General features: G+C 61.5%; 2 protein-coding genes across 5 annotated transcripts in view; both read right to left on the bottom strand.

Annotated features, from left to right (window-relative positions):
* Nucleotides 1-721: 721 nt before the first annotated feature.
* Nucleotides 722-6,560, bottom strand: SLC6A8 (solute carrier family 6 member 8). 3 transcript variants are annotated; one of them, XM_068202047.1, is made up of 14 exons: nucleotides 6,262-6,560; nucleotides 5,777-5,995; nucleotides 5,299-5,430; nucleotides 4,438-4,711; nucleotides 4,229-4,361; nucleotides 3,847-3,981; nucleotides 3,652-3,755; nucleotides 3,445-3,569; nucleotides 3,253-3,365; nucleotides 3,036-3,173; nucleotides 2,623-2,725; nucleotides 2,434-2,534; nucleotides 2,046-2,216; nucleotides 722-1,231 (listed from the first exon to the last, which is right to left on the bottom strand). In XM_068202047.1, the coding sequence occupies exons 1-14, from the start codon at nucleotides 6,365-6,367 to the stop codon at nucleotides 1,100-1,102; spliced, it is 1,986 nt and encodes a 661-aa protein (XP_068058148.1). In that variant the 5' UTR covers nucleotides 6,368-6,560; the 3' UTR covers nucleotides 722-1,099. The 3 variants fall into 3 exon arrangements, with proteins under 3 accessions (XP_068058148.1, XP_068058149.1, XP_068058150.1); XM_068202048.1 differs by having other exon boundaries at nucleotides 5,777-5,992; XM_068202049.1 differs by having other exon boundaries at nucleotides 5,777-5,899; nucleotides 6,262-6,554.
* A 717-nt stretch (nucleotides 6,561-7,277) lies between these two features.
* Nucleotides 7,278-21,364, bottom strand: part of LAMB2 (laminin subunit beta 2) — a 31,630-nt gene continuing 17,543 nt past the window's right edge. The window contains exons 3-26 of one of the 2 annotated variants that reach the window (XM_068202039.1): nucleotides 21,122-21,250; nucleotides 20,439-20,572; nucleotides 19,720-20,127; nucleotides 19,128-19,395; nucleotides 18,842-18,998; nucleotides 18,669-18,740; nucleotides 18,044-18,159; nucleotides 17,514-17,728; nucleotides 17,029-17,230; nucleotides 16,810-16,943; nucleotides 16,461-16,619; nucleotides 16,270-16,380; nucleotides 15,997-16,107; nucleotides 15,740-15,841; nucleotides 15,382-15,522; nucleotides 15,082-15,200; nucleotides 14,719-14,856; nucleotides 14,265-14,629; nucleotides 13,493-13,603; nucleotides 12,744-12,960; nucleotides 12,285-12,437; nucleotides 12,014-12,177; nucleotides 11,757-11,935; nucleotides 7,278-7,528 (exon numbers count right to left, since the gene is read on the bottom strand). In XM_068202039.1, the coding sequence (XP_068058140.1) occupies nucleotides 7,388-7,528; nucleotides 11,757-11,935; nucleotides 12,014-12,177; nucleotides 12,285-12,437; nucleotides 12,744-12,960; nucleotides 13,493-13,603; nucleotides 14,265-14,629; nucleotides 14,719-14,856; nucleotides 15,082-15,200; nucleotides 15,382-15,522; nucleotides 15,740-15,841; nucleotides 15,997-16,107; nucleotides 16,270-16,380; nucleotides 16,461-16,619; nucleotides 16,810-16,943; nucleotides 17,029-17,230; nucleotides 17,514-17,728; nucleotides 18,044-18,159; nucleotides 18,669-18,740; nucleotides 18,842-18,998; nucleotides 19,128-19,395; nucleotides 19,720-20,127; nucleotides 20,439-20,572; nucleotides 21,122-21,250 (4,046 nt within the window). In that variant the 3' untranslated portion in view covers nucleotides 7,278-7,387. Of the gene's footprint in view, nucleotides 7,529-9,117; nucleotides 9,918-11,756; nucleotides 11,936-12,013; nucleotides 12,178-12,284; nucleotides 12,438-12,743; nucleotides 12,961-13,492; nucleotides 13,604-14,264; nucleotides 14,630-14,718; nucleotides 14,857-15,081; nucleotides 15,201-15,381; nucleotides 15,523-15,739; nucleotides 15,842-15,996; nucleotides 16,108-16,269; nucleotides 16,381-16,460; nucleotides 16,620-16,809; nucleotides 16,944-17,028; nucleotides 17,231-17,513; nucleotides 17,729-18,043; nucleotides 18,160-18,668; nucleotides 18,741-18,841; nucleotides 18,999-19,127; nucleotides 19,396-19,719; nucleotides 20,128-20,438; nucleotides 20,573-21,121; nucleotides 21,251-21,364 lie in introns of those variants that run through there. The other variant, XM_068202038.1, reaches the window with a different exon arrangement.

Raw genomic sequence — 21,364 nt, 5'->3', positions numbered from 1 at the left:
CAGCAGGACACCGACGTCAAACCAAGGCATTGGAAGGCAGCCACTCCAAGTACAGCATGCTGGTGGTTTCCTCCAGGCTCCATGCAGGTTCCCATGGCATGAACTGGAGCTGGCCTGCCAGGAGCTACTGGTGTGAGGCACAGGGTATGTGCACTCCCTAGCTGGCACTCTGCTGAAACAGGGCTCAGGCAGCTCACAGGTTCTGGGGCAGGTCAAGCCTTCGACTTCTTCTGGCCACATGCCTGGAGGCTGCCTCATCCACTTGTCCACACAGCCCTCACCAGCCCAGGGCTGTTCCCAAGGCACAGTGCATGGAATGGGGAGCCACAAAGCTGATACGAAAAGCTCCCAGTAGGGTGCAACTGGATCCTGACCCACCCCTTGGGGACAGTCAAAACCGTCAAAGCCTCTGGGCTAAAATCTGCCTCTTGGGGCCGATAAGCAAGGCCAGCCCTTGGCTGCATGGGGTCGGTCCCCCAGTGCCACCAGGGTTTCGTACAGCTTGCAGGCACCCACATCCTGTGGTGGAGACGGATGGAGACCCCATTGCTCCAAAAGCCTGTCCCCCGCAAGTCACCCAGGAGAGGAATCCAGGTGTCCCTGAATTCCTGAACCCTATTCCCTTCAAACCTTTGTCCCCCAAAGGCCAGTGCCACCCCACACCTCGCCCCTCAGTTGTCCGCTGCTAGTGCCCCACTTCCCCTGCCTGCAGTGCCAGGACTGCCAGGGTCTCCCAGTTTATTGCCAGATGTCGGGGCGGTTGGGGTTACACCAGACAAACGCTACGGGAAGCAGTTAGTGAGTGGGGGGCCATGGGGGCCGCGGGCAGGGGCCAGGGAAGGGCTGTCCCACTCACTGCCCCAGCCGGCGGCCTCCCTGCCATTCCCCCGGGCTGCCACGCTCCCCCGCGCCGGGACCCCTCCTGTGCCCCGTGGCTGCCCTGGCTCCGTGGCCCCCAGCACCCCCCACCTCGCTGTGTTCACCCCCCTGCAGCGAGGCCGGCGGCCGGGGCGGCGCGGGGGGCACGGGGCAGCGTGGGTGGGAGGCGGTGCTGGCATTATTGCTATGGCGGGCGGGAGCAGCGCGACCCTCCCCACGCTCAGATCACAGTCTCGAAGAGCGTCGCCTTCTCCTTGGGGGGCTCTGGGGCCAGCAGCTTGGCTTCTGCCTCTGGCGTCAGGTACTCCAGGTGGTGTTGGCCCCAGATTGGAGTGGTCAGGAGCTGCCAGCGCTGTGGGGACATGGCGTCAGCACCCAGGGACAACAGCACTGGGACTGCCTGGACCTAGCTTGGTGAATTCCCCGCAATGCACAGGGATAGGAAAGGGATGGGATTTGGATGGGGGTGGAGATGAGACTGGGACAGGAAAGGGATTGAAACGGGATTGAGAAAGGGATAGAGATTGCATGGAGACAGGGATGGGACTGAGACACTGACAGGATTAAGACAGTGATGTCAGCAAGGATGGGGTTTGGGTGAGGCTGGGAGTGAGACAGCAGTGAGGATAGGAATCTGATAGAAGTGAGAGCAATAAAGACAGGAAGAGGACTTGGATGGGGGTGAGCCTAGGATGGGAAAAGGACTAAATGAGATTGAGTGAAGGACAGGAATTGCAAGGAGACAGTGATGGGGACGTGCACAGGATCTGGCTGTGATAGGGATAGGACCGAGACAGTGATGTAAGCATGGCTGGGAATCAGGTAAGATTGGGAACGAGGCAGCAATGGGGACAGGGATGGGATTTGGGTGGGAGTGAGACAATGAGGACAGGCACATGATTTGGATGGGAATGAGACAGTGATGAAAACAGGGATGGGACCTAGCTGTGGATGGGACTGTGAGGGCAATGTGGACAGTGGTGGGATTTGAATGGGAATCAGACAGTGGTAAAGACAGGGATGGGATCGGGTGGTGGATGGGACTGTGGGTGGTGGAATTTGAATGGCACTGGGACTGGGCCAGGGACAGGACTAAGAAGGGAACAACTATGGCTGAGAATGGAATGGGGACAGAGGCAGGAGTGATCCCGCTGCACTGCCCTCACCTCGCGCAAGGAGCCTTTGCAGCGCAGGAGCTTGTAGATAACAGTGCAGGGGATGCAGAGCATGGAGGAGAGTGCCAGGACCCAGCCGATGGCTTCCCCCCACCACGGGTACACGTATGTCTTATTGTATGTCAGCGGCTTGTAGTTCACCACGTGGAACACAAAGATGCCCTGGGCGGAGAGAGGCAGGTGAGGTCCCGCGGGGCGGGGAGCTGGCGGTCCCCACCCCCGGCTGGCGCGTGTCGCCGCCGTAGCCCCCGAGGCGCGCGTTCGCCGGACGGCAGCGACACGCGTGTGCCCACAGCGGCCGCCGGGGGGCGCTCAGTGCCCGCGGCACGGCTCGGGGCGGCGGCACACGCGTGTCCCCACGCGCGGTGGCCTCGCTCACCACGCAGACCAGCGGTGTCACCACAGCCCAGCACCACTTCATGACTGGCAGGGGCCGGTAGCCGATCATACGGGCCACATCGTCCATGAAGCGGTCGGCACCTGTGGAGAGGAGGGCATCAGCAGGGGCACTTGTGTCCCACCTTGTGTCCCCCCTTGTGTCCCACTCCCCGTGTCCCCCTGGCCTCACCATAGACCCAGGCAATGACCACGCACTCCCAGAAAGCCTGCCACAGCAACGTGATCCCGCTGGCCGAGTAGTTGTCAAAGAGCTGGAATACGTACATGCCGCCCTGCCAGGAAGGTGCCTGTGTCACCAGCATTGTGCTGGCTGCCCCGCTTGCCGCCACACTGGCAAGTCATAGCCTTGCCAGCACCAGCATCCTGCCTGGCATGGACACCCTGCATGCCGTGGGCACCCTGCTCCCACAGCACCCCTACGCCACAGAGACCCCCATGCCACGGGCAGCTCCACTGACACGAGGGCGGCAGCCCCAGTGAGCTGCCACCCCACAGCAGGATCTCATGGGAGGCGATGCCTCAGTAACAAGCACAGGTGACTGGTGTGGGGCTGGCCGGCAGTGTCCCTGCTATGTCCCCCACCTGTGTGACCATGGAGAGGTCAATGAGGCAGCAGATGATGCAGCAGAGCGCAGCGGTGAGCTCACGGCGCAGCGAGCCAGCCCCCGGCTGGGGGAACAGGTCCAGGATGCCCGTGATGAAACCCTCCACACCGACAAACTGTGGCACAAAGCAGGGCTCAGTGGGGACGTGCCACCCATCCTCTCCCTGCTCCCCATCTCCCTGGTTGCCACAGCACCTGGCTGTCCAGCCCCAGAACAAGCAGCATGATGAAAAAGAGCGTGGCCCACAACGGAGACAAGGGCATCAGCGTCACAGCTTTGGGGTAGGCGATAAAAGCCAGCCCGGGACCTGCAGGAGAGTGGGGTCAGAGATGTCACCCAAGGGGTGACACAGAAGACACAGGTGGCACCCACCGTCCATCACTCACCAGACTCGGCCACCTTGGAGATGTCCACGCCTTGCTCAGAGGCCATGAAGCCGAGCACGGAGAAGACAACGAAGCCGGCAAAGAAGCTGGTGCAGCTGTTGATCACAGCCAGGATGTAGGCATCCCTGTGGGCACAGCATCTAAGGAAGTGCTGGGGGGCACTGGGGGACACACCAGGGGGCCTGCCTGCGGCTGGCACAGCCCTACCTGTAGCAGTTGTTGTGGAAGCGGTTGTAGCTGCCCAGTGCGGTCAGGGCGCCCAGCCCAATGGCATAGGAGAAGAACACCTGGGTGCCAGCATCAATCCAGACCTGGGGTGTGAGGGAGGATGTCAGGGGGTGATGAGGATGCCAGGGTGTTGTCCAGCACCCAACTCCCTGCTGCTCTCCCCACGGCCCTCACCTGTGCCTCAACCAGCTTGGACCAGTCAGGTTTCAGGTAGTAGATGATGCCACCCAGCGCGCCAGGCAGTGTTACTCCGTGGACCAGCAGGAGGATGAGGACCACATAGGGGAAGAGTGCCGTGAAGTAGACAATCTGAAGAGCAGTGGGTGGCCATGAGACCTCCCAGGCCAGGGCTCTCTGTCACATGCCACAGGTGTCCCAGCAGGACCAGAGCTTGGGAATGTCCCCAGCAGCTGGTAGCACCTCCTGGACAGATGTGGGACACAGGCCTCCCACCCCTGTGGGCTGTGGCACAGGAGGGTGGGAGCCAGCAGTGCCATGTGTTGCAGTCTTCTCTCATGCCCGTGGCCCTGATGCATGTTCCCCTTGCCAGCATTACCTTCCCAGTGGACTTGACACCCTTCCAGATGCAGAAGTAGACAACGATCCAGGTGGTAACCAAGCAGAGGATCATCTGCCAGTTCATCTCCCCGGGCTCGCTGAGGCCCCCAGAGAGACGCAGCACCTTGTTCCTGCAGAGTGGGGCTGTGCTGAGCACCAGCAGACACCCCCAGCCCCAGACAACACCCTCCTGGATCCCACACTCACTCCCAAAACTCAATGACGGGCGAGCGCTTGTTGGTCATGTCGGTGCAGCTGAAGTTGGAGGTCCAAGTGCTGGCAGTGGCATTAGTGCTGACGTTGTGGCACAAGTCCGGGTTGAAGAGCTCCGTGCACTGCTCCGTGTTCCAGGAGTGGCCACAGGTGGCCCAGGGCAGGGTGTCCGTCAGCGAATGCACCAGGTAAAAGAGCCCCCACACCAAGATCATGATGTAGTAGGAGTTGCAGAAGAAGACGATCACCATAGAGGCCAGGCCTAAACCTGTGGCATGGGGGGGATCAGAGCCTGCAGGCACCTGTGGGCATCTAGCAGCCAGCATGGAGTGGGATGTGGGGTGTTGTAGGGATGGGGGAGGACAGAGGAGAACTGACAGGGGCAGGACAGGGAAAGCTGGCAGCCCTGGACAGGACAGGGGAGAGCTGGTGGGAATGGGACAGGGAAGCTGACAGCCCCAGGCAGGACAGGACAGCGGGGGGACAGCTGGTAGCATGGCACAGGACCAGGGGGGAACCGGCAAGATACCTCTGGAGGTGGGGATCCAGCAGCTGCCTGGGATCCAGCAGCATGCAGGCAAGGAGTCACAGGGGCAGGCAAGGCAGGCAGGGCAGCACAGGGTGCCACGGGGCACAGGTGCAGGCAGCTGCCATCCTTGGCCACGGCACAGGCGGCAGTGGGACGCGGGCAAGGTGCAGGGGAGCAGGCAGGGCGTGGGCAGGGTGCTGCCAGCCCCAGCAGGCTGCGTGCAGCCGAGGCACAGTCAGGGTGCAGACAGGGTGCCGGGGGCCCTGGGCAGGGTGCAGGGGCCGCAGCAAGGGTGCAGGCAGGGCGCGGGCAGGGCGCGGCGTTACCCTTGAAGAGAGGGGCGATGTTCCAGGCGGCGATGCCCCCCTGCTTCATGAACTGTCCCAGAGCCACCTCCAAGAAGAAGATGGGGATGCCGCCCACGAAGACGATGAGCAGGTAGGGGATGAGGAAGACGCCTGTGGCCGGGGGCAGGGGGCCGGCTCAGCCGCCGCCGTCCCCCCGGCCCCCCCTTTTGCTCCCCCCCCGCGCCGCCCGCCCGGACGCAGCGAATGGCAAAGGCGCCTCCGCGCCCTCCCCTTGCCGCGATGTAGGTCAGCACAGGCAGGTAGTGGGGGGCTCCCACGACCCCCCGCCCCATGAGTGACTCCGGAACCCCGCGGGGTGGTCCACGAGCCCCTCGAAGGCGCAGGGCGAGCTGACCCAGCGTGGGGTGACCCCCAGGCACACACTCTGGGGCGGGAAGCGGGTGCCCCCCGTGCCGCGGGGCGCACCCCCGGGGCGCGGGGCGAGCGCGAGGCTCACCTCCGCCGTTCTTGTAGCACAGGTAGGGGAAGCGCCAGACGTTGCCCAGCCCCACGGCGAAGCCCACGCAGGACATGATGAAATCCATCTGCCGGGTCCATGTCTCCCGTTCGGGGACGGCCTCTTTGGGGGGACCAGGGGGTCGCACCAGTGGTGCCGTCACTGTTCGCTCCTCGCCCGCCGTGGGGGGCTCTGTGCCCTCCGCCCCGCCGGGGCCTTCTGCCGAGACGGGGGGAGTGGGGATGCCCACGCCAGCGTCACGCGCGCCCGTGGGGGCGCGGTGGGGGGGGAAGCACCTCCCCCCCCGCGCGCCCCTCTCCGCGCGTAGGGGCGTGACGTCAGATGTCAGGCCGGCGCGTGACGTCACAATGCAGAGCGGTGACTCACCCCGCGGCGGCGGGAGGGGGCGCGCCGCGGTCGCGCGTGGCCGTGGGCCCCCCTCTCCCCCTCCCCGAGCTCATCCCTCCCCGGCGCTCCCCGCTTACCGGAGCCCGCGGGGGCAGCGGCGGCCGCGGCTGTGGTGGCGGCGGCGTCGCGTCGCGGGGCGTCGGGCGGCTGCGGGGCGGCCGTGTCGGTGGGGACGGGGGTCATGTCGCGGGGGACCGGGGAGCGGGGGTGGGTCGGGGGCGGCTCCGTGGCCGAGGGGGGCTCAGAAGCAATCCACGAAGCACTTGAAGGTGAGTCGGAAGAACCTCATTGAGGGCGGCGGGGCGCAGCGGGGCGGGCCGGGCCGGGCGGGCGGCTCAGAGCCGGGCTGCGGGGCCGGCGCCGCGCGGCCGCTCCGGGGCTCTCTGCGCCGCGGCACCGGGCGGCGGCGGAGGCAGCGACCGGCCGCACCGCCCCCCGAGCCCCATTGGCCGCGCCACCCGCCCGCGGCTTGACGGGACTTGCAGTTCCGACGCACTGGCACCGGCCCCGGGGCGAGGCGGGGGGCACGGGGGGACAAGGCACACCCGGCGGGATACCGGGCACTACGGACAGCGAGGGACGGCGTTGGCAACGGGGGATACCGAGCACGAGGAACACAAGGCAGCAGGGCACGCCCGGGGACACCAGGGAGCGGAGCGCTGGGGACAGCAGGTGACAAGACAGGCAGCGGGGGACGAGGCACTTCAGCGCACAACAGGCGCTACAACTCCGGGACTTGCACGTCTCGCCCCACCAGCACCAGGGCACAGGAGAAGACAGGCGGCACTAAAGCGGCAGGATTTGCACCAGGGGACACGAGAGAACTGGGTGCTGCCAGCAGCAGAGCACACGAGGCTGCAGGCACCAGGGAACACTGTGTCCCCAGCCGCTGCTGCGGAGTGCACCGGGCAACGGCACCGGTCCCTGAGGGGTATTAGGCGATAGCAAGCACCAAGTCACACCAGGGGACACTGGAGAACGAGGGCACTTGGGGCAGCAGCGTGCTGGGAGTCCTAACAGCCCACCGGGGACATGGTGCCCTGACTCACCAGGGGGCAGAGGGTCCCAAGGGATAGCAGGCAGCGGAGGCGAGTGGAGTTCAGAGAGTTTAATGAGCGCAGGACAAACCCCGATTCCCCCCATCCCCCCACCCCCCAGTGCCTGGCCTGGCCCACACCCCCAGACCAGGCCCCCCATGACACCCTAGTCGACTTCTTCCATGCTGCTGTAGGAGGGGGCTGGGCACTCGGCAGGGCTGGCAAAACGCTCGGGGAGGCCTTCCGCAGCCAGCGGCGGGGCTCCTTCGGGGGCCAGGCCGGATCCGAACGGCACCGGGGGTAGACCCTGCAAGCAGAAGGTGGGCATGAGAGGGAGACTTGCACCCTGCCCACCCATCTCCCTCCCTTGCTCCTGGGGGGCTGGAGAGGTGCCCGGGGGGGAACGCAGCCCCACATACAGAATGTGCAGCCCCTGGGCTTAGAGAGCAGCAGCTGGTGGCAAACCCCACGGCAGGGCAGAGTGAAGCAGCGTGCCCAGCGCCGCTGGAGGCAGCCCCTCCGGCCCAGCGGGAGAGCCGGGCGGCAGCACACTCCTGCCCCAGGGCTGCTCAGCCACCGGCAGTCGGAGCAGAGCCCTGCACCCCAGCACGGGTGGCAGTGACAGGCCACAGGCACGCTGCCAGTGCCTGCCGGAGGTCTGAGGAACAGAGCAGGGCCAGAGGGGATTTCCAGGGCTGAGAGCACTTTGTCAGGCCTCGCTGCCGGCCACCCACCGCCCATGAGGGCAGGCAGGTGCAGGCAGGTGCAGGCAGCAGCTTGTGGGCCCCAACCCTGGGGTGCCAGCACCAGTCGGAGCAGAGGTCAGCCCACCGGCGCCGGGCACTGACTCAGACCCACGAGGCCAGCACTGTGGGTGAGCGGGGGAAGTTGCTGAGACCCAGGGCTGTAGACAATGAGACAACTGTTCCAGGACAGGCACCTCATGACCACAGCACAGCCCTGCCGGGCTCCCCAGCTGGGACGTGCTTGGGAGGGGAGTAAACCTCAGCACGTGGAGGAGGGGTGTGGGACAGAGGTAGGGGGAGTCCTGCTCAGGCCCCGGCCTAAAATGCAAACGAACCCCTTCACTGCAAAGCATCCCTCCCAGGCCAGCTGAGGGCACTGCCAGCGGAACAGCAGTGGAGACGGAAAAGAAAGTCACAGGGCTCTGAAGTCACCTCTCACACCCAAATACGCCAGAGCTGTGTGAGCCACGCTCAGCCAAGGGCAACACGTCTCAATGTCAGACACCGTTGGAGTAGCAGCCTGTGCCCCAGCCTCAGGGGACTGCCTGCTCCTGGCTCTGCTGGGCTCCCTGTGCCCTGCACGTGTCCCGTGAGGCTACCACCCCACAGCTGGGACTGGAGCCCAGCCTGTGCCTCATGGCATGGGCAGGCAGAACTCTCCCCTGAGCCTGCTGCCACACAGGGTGCACCAGGCACCCAGCAAAGCCCAAAGCATGGTCCTGGTGCCAGCTGGGTCACAGAGTGGCCTCGGGTGACCCCATTGTGGAGTCCTCGCCTCTGTGTGGGAGTCCCAGCACACAGGACAGGAATGCTGCATTTCTTTGGAAAACCTGGCTTTATTAACGCACCATGGTCATATATGTGCTCCCTCCATGCCTCTCCCACAGCATGGGCAGCTGGTACCCTCTCAAATGAGGTGCTGCACCACACTGCCCTGAAGAGGCTAACTCCCCCAGATGCTGCCAGCACACAGCCCCACGGACTGGTGGGAGGCAGTGACCCACAGAGATGAGTGCTCACCATGGGCACCTCAGTCTGGATTGCCAGGCTCCCCAGCAGCTGGCTGGGGCTCAGCAGGGAAGCACACAAGCCCTTGGTGACAAGCCTGTCCAGCCCCAGCACAGGAGCGCGGCACACACACTCCCAGCACACAGGCAGCTGGCACCAGAAGGCTCAGCAGAAGGCTAGCAGGGCAGACTGGGCTGGCCAAGGACTGTGGGTAGCCCCAGCCCCAGGGGAGCTCAAGGCTCCTGCAGCAGCACAGCTGAGAGAGGTGGCCAAGCCAGGGCCCATGTCAGGGCATCCTGCCCTAGCTGCAGCCTCCCGGCAGGTCTCCACTTCCTTCACGGGAGCCGAGCAGAGATGGTTGATGTGCCCACGGGGCTCTCAGGCCCCAGCAACACCGCAGCAGCAGCGTCCCTTCTTGAGCAGCACGTAGCTTTGAGGCCTGCCCCACTCCCAGTGGGCAGCAAGGAAGGGCAAAGGAGCTTCTGGTTCTTGGCTGTGCCTTGGTAAGGTAGCAGGCTGGCCACACAGGCCTGCCAGCTGGCACAGGAGATGCCAGAGCAGACAGACAGGAGCCGACAGCCCCATGTTTCCCTTGGCGAGTCTTTCCCAGCGATTTCTGTCCTGCTGCCTCATGTCTTCGTCTCATAGCGTCCTAGGACGGCGCGTGCCCTGGCGGCCCTGCTCCCGCAGCTGGCCACGCGCCTGGGCCTATCTCCAGCGGGGCTGGTAAATGAGCGGGTAGAAGACGTTCAGGAAGAGAGCCACAATTGCAGCTGTGGTGGCCAGGACAAAGTATCTGACGCAGCCTTCATCTGGGTGGTGGGGGGTGCCCGGAGTTCGCTTCTGGCCACAGGGCCTCCAAGAGTTTCTTGCAGGCCTTTGGGGTGCCTCAAGCTGCAGCTCTTGTTCTTCAGCCTCCAGTTCCTGCCAGATCAGAGAAGCCTGCGATGTGGAAACCTGCGTCAGCACTTGGAGAACACAACGGGCAACACCCCTTTCCATCCCCCGGGGCAGGCGGCTGCCTGCAAGCCCAGCCCCGTGCCCAGCCAGCCCGCCTCCCCATGCAGCACCGTCGCGGTCGCGCCCGCCCCCGCAGCTCTTCAGGGTCTCTGGTGTGTGGAGCTCCGGTGGGTGGCTCTGTGCTCTGTGGGAGGGAGCGTGGGCAGCTGCCGGGCAGGGTCTTCGCGGGACTGCAGGGAGTGAAGCCAGCAGCTGGATCCCGATGGAGCAGATGCACTTGCATTGGTGGGTCCGGGAGGCAAGGGAGCAGGCAGCAGCCAATCACAGCCCAGCTTCTGTGATCCCAACAGGATCTTTCAAATGACAGCCAATCCAGAGCCAGCTGGAGCAGCAGGAGCAGGAGGCACAGTGCCAGTACAGCCAGTCACAGCTCTGCTTTGGTGGGTAGGAATGCTCTGACAACCAATCGTAGCCCAGGTTCCAGGAGGATTTTCCACAGGCAGCCAACCACAGCTTGGCCCTTCATGGTGGTGATCATGCAGAGCAGCCAGTCAGGGAGCAGGTCTCTGAAGGGCACCCAGTGCTACGGAGGGTGCAGGTGGTCCAGGGCGCTTGGGGATCTGCTGAGCCGCACTGGGATCCAATGCATCCCATTACCGCCGGGGAACCAGTGCTGCCAGGGGCCCAATGAACCCCAGTGCCACAGAGCAACCTGATGAACCCCAGTGCCGCGGGGCATACAGTGAGCCACAGTGCCAGTTTGGTCCCTGAAGGCTCTCACCACCAGTGTGTGAAAAGCAGTGCAGCTTTCTCATTGCTCAGGCTGCCCCTAGTGAGTGGGGCTGCTCCAGGACATGCACGCAGGGCAGGAACAGCCCAGGCAGGCAGACACCAGCATGTCAGACAGCCTCGCTGGCCTCAGAGACAGACAGCTTGTCCCTAGGCAAGAAGGCAGAGCTGGGATGCCTAACCAGCACTGGGTCAAGGGGAGGATGAGCCAGAGGGGCAGGGAGGCCGGGCCAGAAAGGCCCCTCTGGGCACACATGTGCAGTCATGCTGGAGATGAACTGAGCATTGTCCTCAGACTCTGCGGGCCCACAGAGGTGCTGAGCATGGAGGGAACGTCTGCAGCACAACGGTGCATAGGATCTGGCCAGGTGGGCACCAGCCTCAGCCTTCCCGACTTTCACAAGAAGATCAGTGCAGCCATTCCCTACCGCTGCATTCTGAAAGCACACTGCCATCTGGCCCACCCCCAGTCCCTCCCTCCCAGGCCACCCAGCAACAGAGCTCGCTCTGGCAGGTTTCTCTACAGCACCCTGTGAAGGCTGCCAGGCCTCTGGCTCAGCACTGGCATTTACCTTTTTTGCACTTGGCTTGGCCCTGAGATGAGCCCCAGCAGAAAGTGCTCCCCACCCTGCCTTGAAAGTGGCTCCGGAGGGCAAGTTCTTACTGGCACAACCAGATTCTACTGCACCGCTCACAACCCCTCCTCCAATGCAGACCCCAGTGAGGCTGTGCCCCTTTTTCCTCTTCCAGTGCCCTCCCACCAGCACTTCCACACTGATGATGAAAACCAACTCTCCTCTGATCCCTCAGGACAGGGACTGTCCCAAGCCCACAGTGAGAACACGGCAAGACAGGCTCCAATGCCCAGCTGGCGCAAGCTCTTTGGTATCAAAGGGGGACAGGCACTGCACCACAGCTGCACCAGGCTCTGTGGGTGCAGGTAAAGATGGGCAGGGCTCCTGCATGTGGGCCCCTGAGCACATTTCAAGGCTCTGTGGCTCCAACAGTGGCGAAAGGGACGCAAGTGCTCACCTGGCTGGCAGCAGCTTCGGCAGAGGGGGTGCGCTCGGCGCGGTGGTCTGAGGGATGCCCTGGCAGGGGTCTCTCCACAGGAGAGTTCCTCCGGCGGTAGAAGAGGACATAAGCGTATCTGGTCACCACCTGGCTCTCATCCACGGTGGTGACTGTGCTGTCGTCAAAGAGCCGCCAGCCTGAGAAGGAGGAAGGGTTAAGCAAGCAGGCAAGTCATGGCTGCAGGAGCAGAGGGGTGGCAAGGGTGACATGCTCACCCACGTCGCTGCGCTGGCTGTTCTTGTCGTTGGGCAGGCGGGCGTACGCTGTGTAGTGCCCTCCAATCATGCCTCCATAGTGGTTGATCACAGCATACAGGTCATACATAGGCAGCTGCTGTTCACCCTTCCGACCAATGCAGAACTTGCTCAGGTCCAGGCTCCTATGGAGAGACACAGTGACCGTCAAGGGTGATCAGTGTTATGCAGGCTGCGTTGCAGGTCAGCAGAGGCAGTGCCAACTCAGACACATCATCCCCTGGGCTCTCACCGGACGGGAAAGTCCACCATGTCATTGATCTTGTCCCTCCAAATAAAGCTGCGGAAGGAGAAGCGCTTGAGCTGGATAATGAGGACGTTGGGCAGCCGCCACAGCATCAGCTGCTTGGAAGCCTCACGGTGCTGCTTGCACTTGGGGCAGTACCTGAGGGAAGAGTGTGCTGGTTACTGGCATGGGGAGAGCCTCAGTCCTTGCAGCCCAGCTTAGCCCCAGGGTCCCCACATGCAGGGCTGGCAAAGGGTATGTGAGAGGGCTCAAGGGCAGGCCAGTACAGTCCTGCAGAGCACTAGCTTTGCTCCCTCCTGGCTTAGCCCTTCCGAGTGCACAGGGAAGGCCGGCCCATTGTTCCTGGCTGCCAGTAGAAACAGCGTGCAGGCCCAGGCAGCTCCTGGGAAACCCCTGCTGCTGTCTGGGCCCGTTGGCTGGAACCCACCCTGTTGCCTTCCTCACCACGCTTCCTCTGGGGCCAGGACTTCAGGCTTCGTGAAGAGATTGAGGCACTGCTCCAGGGTGAAGTGGCCAGCCCGGGCTGCTTCGCTGGCCGAGCCTGGATCCTCCACACACTCCAACTCCTTAGATTCTACCAACACAAATTCCTTGAGGCGCTCATTGTTCTTCCACACCAGGGCAAGGGAGCAGTCATCTGTCAGATCCAGGGGGGTGTCACCTGTGAAGGGGCACAGACCTCACACACCTACCGCACCAGGCTGGACGAGGCCACCTTGCTGGAGCAATCTTGCCCATCCCAGTTAGATACAGAGATCAAAAAGTGCAGGCAGAAAGAGACAGGTACCCCCTGGCCAGGCTGATCATGCAGAGCCCCTCAGCCTACAGGGTTGCAACACTGGCACAGCCCTCTCATCAGCAGCACCCTCACAACCAGTACTTGGTGTGGGCATCCCATTCAAACAAAGGGGTGACCCAGAGATCACAGACCCTCTGAGAATACATGAGGTTGGAAGGAATTGGCCTATTTGCTGAGAAGAGCAGGAATGTCATGCCCAAGAAGAGCTTCTAGACAGAGGCTCTGTGCAGCAGAGCCCTTCCCTCCCCTGTCAGATGCAGCTTTCAGATGTCCCAGTGTGGACACCTGGGCTCATCTTGTGCCAGGCAGACTCTGGCACCCTGGCCAGGCAGATCCACTACCCTGCCAGAGGCTGTAAGGGATGAAGGTGGTGCTTTACTGGGTTCTGGCTCACCTTTATCTTCCAGCTTGTGCTCTCGGTTGGCAGCATCGATCTTAGTGATGTAGAACTGTGTGGCGCGGGCACTCAGTGAGTCTGGAGTGTGCTGGTACCCAGGGATGGCAGCTGTGAATAGGCAGAGACAGATTTGTGGTGGCACTGCCTGTCTGCCCTGCGTAGGGGCCAAGAATTTGCAGCGCCCCCACCCCCACCTCACATGCTACGGCCTTGAAGGGACACAACCACGTGCCCATGTCCTTGACTATTTTTAGCAGGCGCCTGCCCCTGGCAAGCTGTGCTCCTCTGCCTGCCTTGCCCCTTCACTGCACATTGCTGCCATCCTGAGACGAGTGTCTGGAAACGTGACAGCCAGGCAGCCGAGCGCGAGAGGCTGGTCCCATGCAGCTGAGTCAGAGCGAGCGAAGTGCTTTGCTCACAGCCCCCAGGGGCTCAGCCTGCACCAGCTCTGCCTTGCTCCCACAAGACTTCTGCCAGCCCCCACCTTCCCACCTCTCCCACAACAACACAGCACTCCAGCCTCTCTCCTCATCAGGTCTCTGCTCTACACCCTGGGCTTTGCCAGGGCAGGGCAGAGCGTGGGTAGGCAGGCATTTCAGGTGAGGCAAGAGTGCCAAAACAAAGCTCCCATGGCCTCATCTGTGTTCCCAAGAATCTCCAGACCAAGCTCACAAGGGGAGAAGAGATGCTGTGCTGGGAGGCCACCCCAAGGAGGGAGAATTGCCCGAGCTCCTGGCACAGACACAGCCAGCACTTCAGCACCTCTTACCTTCTGGCTTGAGGGCTCTCTCATAGGACGGCTCCTTCTCACAACAGCTGTCACCCTGCGACTCCACGTGCTCAGAGAACCCTGAATCCAAGCTCAGGAGGGAACTCCTGGCTGTCAGGACCTTGCTCCGGACAGTGGTAGTATCCCCTATCTCTGGCTGCAGCTCAGGCACAGCTGGCGAGAGCGGGGACTCCTGAGGGAGGCTTGAAACCCTGTCCCCATCTCCCAGCTCGGGGGCAGAGGTGGCTGCTGCACAGCTGCTCTTGGCCAGGGGCTCCAGCTTGTCCGAGTGCAGAGGCTGCAGCCCCTGCTCCGGTGACATCCGGCCCAACTGGAATGGAGGCTGGAACACGCTGACTGAGTACCTGGGCATGGAGGTGGGAGTTAGAGCTGGCCAGACACGGGGCTGAGCTCAGCTCTGGGGCAGAAGCACTCTCCTTCCCTGGACTCTCACCTTGCGTAGCCCTCCAGCAGCTGGGCCAGGCGGGCATAGGTGAGGCGGGACTCGGGCACACTGATGAGGAAGGGGAAACCGATGTTCTCAGGACGGCACGAAGCCTTGTGGTCTGGCCAGTGCGTTTTCTGACATGCCCTGTAACACACATAGACCCTGCTGAACTCAGGATCCTTGAACAGCCTGGGAAGGAGCAGTGCAGGGCCAGACGAGTGTGCTGGGGACAAGGGGAATACCAGGAGTTCAACTGGCTCCATCCCAAAGGGCAGATCCATCCCACCTTCTCCCAACAGGCAGAGCTCTCCCATCCAGCCCTTCACAGCAGGAGACCCTCCATCCCTGCCAGGCACCAAGCCAACTCACACGTTGCAGTAACCAACTCGATAGCACCTCGTGCAGCGCCTGAGCTTCTCATCCTCTGGCAGCTGCTTCTTCTGGCAGGCTGCACACTTGGCGACAGGGCCACTGGGCACCTGCGGACGCTGCAGGAGAAAGGACCCATTGGACAGGGAAGGGCACCTGGGCAGGACAAGGCAGCCTTGGTGGGCATCCATGCTCACTGTAGCTAATTGCCCTTGTGTGCAGTTCTGCCCCTCCTGCTCAGTCCCACTTATGGCTCAGCCTTCCTTCATCCCTCCCAGTAGTCCCAATATGCCTTCTTACCTGCTGGACCTGAAGCTCCACCACACGCTCCTTGGCCAGCTCTGGGGACAGCACCTCAAAGCAAAGCAGCAGGTCCGTTGGCGAGACTGTGTCTAGTGAGTTAGATGGCAAGAACATGCGGTGGAAGTGATTCTTGATCACCTGCCAGGAAAGCAGTGAAGCATGGCCGTGTGAGGGCTGCCCTATGTGCCCTCTCCTCAGAGAGCCACAGACCTCAGGCTCACAGTGAGCTGTGGGAAGAGCAGCAGCTCAAGGATGCTGTGCTCAGCTCTCCACCTCACAAAGGAAAGATGAACATCCCCAGGCCCTTCCGTGATGGCCTAACCTTCCAGAGCAGGTATCTGCCCAGCACTCTCACCTCTGCCAGGCGCAGGTTCTCTGGTTTCACACGCACGCTGTGGGCAACTGAGTCAAGTACCTCCATGGCACTGGAGTTCTCCTTGCTGATACTCACGAGGAACTGCCACCGAGAAAGTGCCACATTAGTCACACCACACTAAGGCATGCAGGCCCTTACTTAACACACGGCTTAGCTGGTTGGCACACGACCAGGTGCCTGGGGCACCTCCAGGAGCCTTCTTAGGCTCCCTCCCCAGGGTAGAAGGTATCCTTTACCTTGATGGGTTTCTTGTGTGGCTCCTTTGCAAAGTAGTAGACAGTCAGCACTTTTTGCTTCTGTGGGAGGGGCACGGGGAGGTACAGGAAGGGGTCAAAGGTAATAGACACCTGCAGATACAAAAACACACTCAGCTGTGGGAAGTGCTTGTGGCTAGCAGCAGATCCAGTGGACCCAAGATCCAGCCTTGCCCTGTGACCTGTGCTTTCTGAGGGTCAGGAGCCTACTTCTGCACAACCAGGACAGGGACAAAAACTTCAGGGCTGCCCTACCTTGGAGCACATCGGGCACACAAGCTTGGATTTGTACTGGCCCTGGAAGAGGTCTACTATGAACGAGTCGTTCCTCATCTTGTGTCGTTGCCAAGCCTCCTCAGCTACCACCTGCAGGAACAAAGGGCTTAGCACCTCATTAAACCACCCAGGCTGCTCTCCCAGCGACTTTGGGGAAGGAACACCCTCACCTCATCAGGCCTCCCATCTGAGTCAACAGTTTCTGTGTAGGGCTTGTTCTGGATGCGGTTGAGGTCCTCGTGCAGGCCATCAAGCAGGAAGGCCATAAATTCCTGAGCATCATGCTGGGCATAGCCAGTGAACTGGCTGGCCTTGCTGGCCACAATTGCCTGTGGGGAGCACAGTAGTCAGGGCTGGTCAGCAGACCTCTGGCAGCACTGCCTGCCCCATGCACAAACCCTGGCTGCACCCACCCACACACACAGCTCTCTGTGGCACTTGCAGGGCAGCCAGGTGCCCACAAAGGAATGCTGGGGACCCACAGCAGGTCCGGCTGAGCACCAATGCCAAGGGCCCTACCTTCAGTTTAGAGGGCTGGAAAGCATGGTGTGTGCCCTTCCACAGTGCTCTGAGCAGCATGGCAAAGCCAATGGCCAGGCGTCCACCCGTCCCCAGCGGGTTGTTATAATTGATTTCTGACTCAAAGGACCGATCTGTAAGAAATGCAGGAGCTCAGGGTGGCTGCTGGCTTCATCATCTGAGTGGCCAAGCTCTGCTGGGCTCCCAGTGTGGGCTCACCATGGAAGTAGTCACGCAGCTCCCGGGTGTTGGACAGGGACTGGATGACGCTGTTCATGAAGCAGGTGTTGCCCAGGTTCACCAGCCCCGTGAAGCCAGGCAGGCAGACCTTCTTCTTCTCATCCTCATCCTCATCATCCTCCACGCTCTCAGCACTCACTGGGCTGTGTGTCATTGGTGGCACCATACATGTCGGTTTGGGCTGCCAAAGCAGAGGCAAGTGTGAGAGAGTGTGGCACTCAGGGAGTCTCTCTGGGAACACCAGAGGAACTCAAAAGCCCAAGAAAACCCCCAGAGAGGGCTGAAGCCATCACACCATCTCCCACTTGGACTGGGACAGACAGGCCAACAGCTGCCCCCAGTCCTGCCAACTATGACTGAGGGGCACCACCTCCTCCTCCAGGAGTACTTCAGTCTCCAGAGTGGCACTGAGGAGGTGTCTCTCTTTCCCCTATCCAGGTCAGACCCAGTGTGACCATACTCACCGAAGGAATGTGTGGCTCTTGCTTCACCGCCAAGTGCTCTGGGGCCGTACGGGCTGCCATGCCATCCAGAGCCCCATCTTCCACACGTGGCTTCTCTTTGTCACTGGTTCGGGCCTCTTCCTTGCTGGAGAGGGGGTGCTGGTTACTGCCCGGAGGGTTCTTATCCAGAGGGGTAGGGCCTGTAGGCATGGCAACCTTTGCACCACCCACTGCACCTTAAAAAGGGGGAAGGGTGGGCCTGTGGTTAGCAGCACCACACACTGCCCACCGTGGGGCTGAACTGCTCAGTCCACACTTACACAGGCTCTCTCCCTACCCATGAGCAAGGGAAAGAGCAGTGCCCTTCCCCTGTCACTTGGCTCACACGCTGCCTCACACCCCTCCTACCTGCACCCACTCAGCCCCTCTCCTTCCCCACCATTCAATGCCAGAGGACCCAGCACCAGCTGGCAGCTGGTAGTGGTGAGGAGGGCCCATGCCCACTGCGGCGTAGCGGGCAGGCAGGACGTTCACGAAGGCAGGGTGCAGACCTCGTGTGGCTGGAGCCTCCAGGCCCCCCCAGCGCTGGCTCTGGCGTTTCTTCAGGCAGACATCAATGCGAGACACCGTGAAGTTGTACGTGCACTGGTCCGGCTCAATAAGGTTCCTGCAAGGCACGCAGCAAGTCAGAGGTGCCCCGGACCCCACAGCAGCCTCAGACATGCCAAAGTCTTTGCATAGCAGACCCATGGCCTCCGGGCAGTAGTGACCCTGCTAGCACTAATCCTGAGGTAGCCCTGGCGAAGCAGGGTGGAAACCCTCGAGCCTGGCCACAATGAGAACACAGAGCGCCTCTTTTCTGACAGATCCATTCTGCTTGGCTCTCTCCTGCTGCACATCCTACCCAAAGGGCACACAGGCTGGTCTGGCTCTGTCCCAAGAGCTCTAGAACAGCTTGGGGCAGGCAAGGAGACACTGGGATTTCCTCCCCTGCAAGCAGCACGCAGCCAAGGCAGACCAGGCTCAGGGCACCAGTGTAGCATGGTGTAAGTGAAACCTCCAGATGCAGAAACAAGCATTCCCTGTACAGAACTGCCAGATGGGACTGGTTCCTGCTCCAGCTCTGCACTCTCACCTCCCCTGCCCTGGTGTGGGTTAGAAGGACGGGAGTCATACCTGAGTTTCACCTGCCACCGGAACACCGTGTGGGGCCCACAGCCAGGATGGAGACGAAGGAAGTTCGAATCACTGCAGAGAAATTGGGAGTGACCAGAGGTGAACAAACAAGTAGCCCAGCCACAATCAGGAGCTCTGCAGCGGCCTGGCATCATCCCGAGGCAAACTTGTACCTCGTCTGGAACACTAGTGTGAAGTCTTGTTCCCGGAACAACACCTTGGATGTCTCCTTCTGGATCTCCTTGACATAGACATGCACCACCACCAGATCATTGCCCTTCTCATATGAGTCATTCTTGACAAAGGTCAGGCTTACAAAAGGCTCTGGCTCTGAGTAAGGAAAACCACGGAGAGAGAGATTATCTTCCTTGCACGTTGGGGATGCAAGCTGACCCAGGAAAGGTCCTGAGCAGATGGGCCTTCCTGACCAGGCTCACCCCATGGGCTTTGGCCACTCACCATCAGCTGCTGCTTCCAGAGCCACGTCGTCCTTGGACCAGTCCCTCTTCTCACCATCTCTGCCCATGGGTGGGGTGGCCACTGGGATGGCCTTAGAGCTCTCTCCCAGGATGGGCAGGCAGTCCCGGCTCCGCAAGGCCTCAGTAGGGCTGCCTGGCTGCAGGACTCTCTTCTCAACACAGGTGGCAACACGGTGGGGGAGCACCTCTGTGGTAGCTGCAAGAGGTGGCATCTCCACGGGAACAGTCTCTTTGGCCAAAACCACAGCCTTTCAATACAGAAAGACATAGTGAAACACAGACACTGTCACCCCTGAGCTGTCCTGGCCCACCCACTGTGGCTCCTGCCAGCCAGTCAGGCACAACTCCATACCAGCTGCTTCCCCTGCACATCCCATGCCAGCTCAGCCCCGCTAGCACCACAGCACAGCAACTGCAGGGTCCTCACTTCACCCTCTCCTCCACCACAGGTCCTCCTGTCAGCCCTCAGCATCCCAGAGCCCACCTCATCCTTATTGGCAGGGATGGGTCCTGCATCCCCTGCACAGGGCAGAGGAAGCAGGGGAACCCTGTCCAGCCAGGTCCCCAGGTACCTTCTCGAGTGGCAGTGCGAGGTCTGCAAGGGCCGCAGCTGCATCGACCTGGCTGGCTCTGCCGCTGCGGCGGCTGCTGGCCCTCCCACTGTGCCCTTTGCTGGGCTCTGTGTTCCCGGTGACCCTGGCATTCGGCTCCTCTTCAGTGGGAGCTACTTTGAGGTATACTGCCCGCTTGGCACTGGGGCCACTCTGTGTCCCTGGGCTGGCTGGGCTTTTCCCTCCCAGGGCTTCGCTTCTTCCTGGAGCACGTTTGGGGTTGGAGGGCTCCCGCCGGGATCTTGGTGGCTCTGTGCCTTCAGCCCTCAGCTCTTCAGGGGTCAACTCTGCAGAAGCAGCCTTCTCCTTCCCGTTCTCCCAGCACGCAGCCCCTTTGGCCAGTTCTTTGGATCCGTCTTTTCTTTTCTTCTGTAAAAAGAAATGCAGCACAGTGGGAAGGTACTCGGGTAGCAGCATCTTTCAGGCTCCCTATCAACCCCTCACCCTCACTCCCCCTTCCCAGACTGCACCAGGACTCTACTCCAGAACCTGGGAATGCATGGCAGACAGAAACAGGGGTAAACCTCCCTGGGACAGTGGCATATGGCTCATGCAGCACACAGATGAAAGATGTGCCCCACATTGCTCCCTGGAGAGCTCAACAGCAGGAAGCTCAGAGCTCACTCCAGCTCCCCAGGGCTCCACAAATTCCCTTAACAGACAGAATATTCCCTCCTTACCAGAAGTGAAGACCAGTTATGGAGTGGGATCTTCTTCTGCAGCACAAGCTGTAGAAAGTTGCCCTTCTTGCACTGGATCTTGCTGCAGGAGCCCTCAATCTCCTCATAGAACTGACAGCTCCACTGGCGCCCGTCTGTAAAGCAGAGGGGAACCACTACCTCAGGCAGTGCTCCAGGCAGCTGTCACCTAACCCACAGCCCCCTTTCACCTGCCCCCAGGATGAAGGAAGCACTCATTCAGAGCCAAGAAAGCTGCAGGCAGGCTGCCATCATACCCCAGGAGCCTTCCAGGGCTCCAGCCAGCTTCCCTGCACTTGCTTTGTACATCTGGCTGGCCTCCTTCCCAGCGGGAAGGCCCTGGGCCTCCCTGCCCTCAGGGGCACAGTCACTTTTCCAAAGGATACCCGGGACTGACTCAGCCATCCCAGCAAGCAGGGGACAGAGACGCACTGGCGCGGCTGTGGACATTTGTTCACTTGGCACAGAGGCCAGCTCCTGCCCTCCCCAGCTCTACAATGCTCTCCTATGGGCCCTGTCTGCTGCCTGAGTGTGTGCCAGCTGAGAGCAGGGCATTGCCTCTGAGGGAAAGGTTTGATGTCTGCCTGCAGCAACCCCGCGCTTGGCCCAGAGCTGCGCCAAATCCCAATGGATAAATGCTAGCAGCAGTTACTCCATTCCCATACCTGGTAGTTTGACCATACAGTCCGTGTCAGTGAAATCAGCACGTACATCCTCTGCCTTCAGAGCTCCAGTGCCCAAATTCAACTTGATAATGATCTCATCGGCATTCTGCTTCCAGTCCAGCAGCAGCTCTAGGAAAAGGGAGGGAAGTGTCACCCACTTGCTGGGGAATGAGCCTGAAGTGCCCACTCCTTGGCTGGGGAATGCAAGCCTGAACACACACGCAGTTAAGGAGGTCACCGCAG

The sequence above is a fragment of the Anomalospiza imberbis genome, chromosome 11, assembly GCF_031753505.1.
Source record: "Anomalospiza imberbis isolate Cuckoo-Finch-1a 21T00152 chromosome 11, ASM3175350v1, whole genome shotgun sequence".
Classification (NCBI taxonomy): Eukaryota; Metazoa; Chordata; class Aves; order Passeriformes; family Viduidae; genus Anomalospiza; species Anomalospiza imberbis.
The sequence above is the reverse complement of the archived record's forward strand: the minus strand, read 5'-3'. Positions and strand labels throughout refer to the sequence as shown.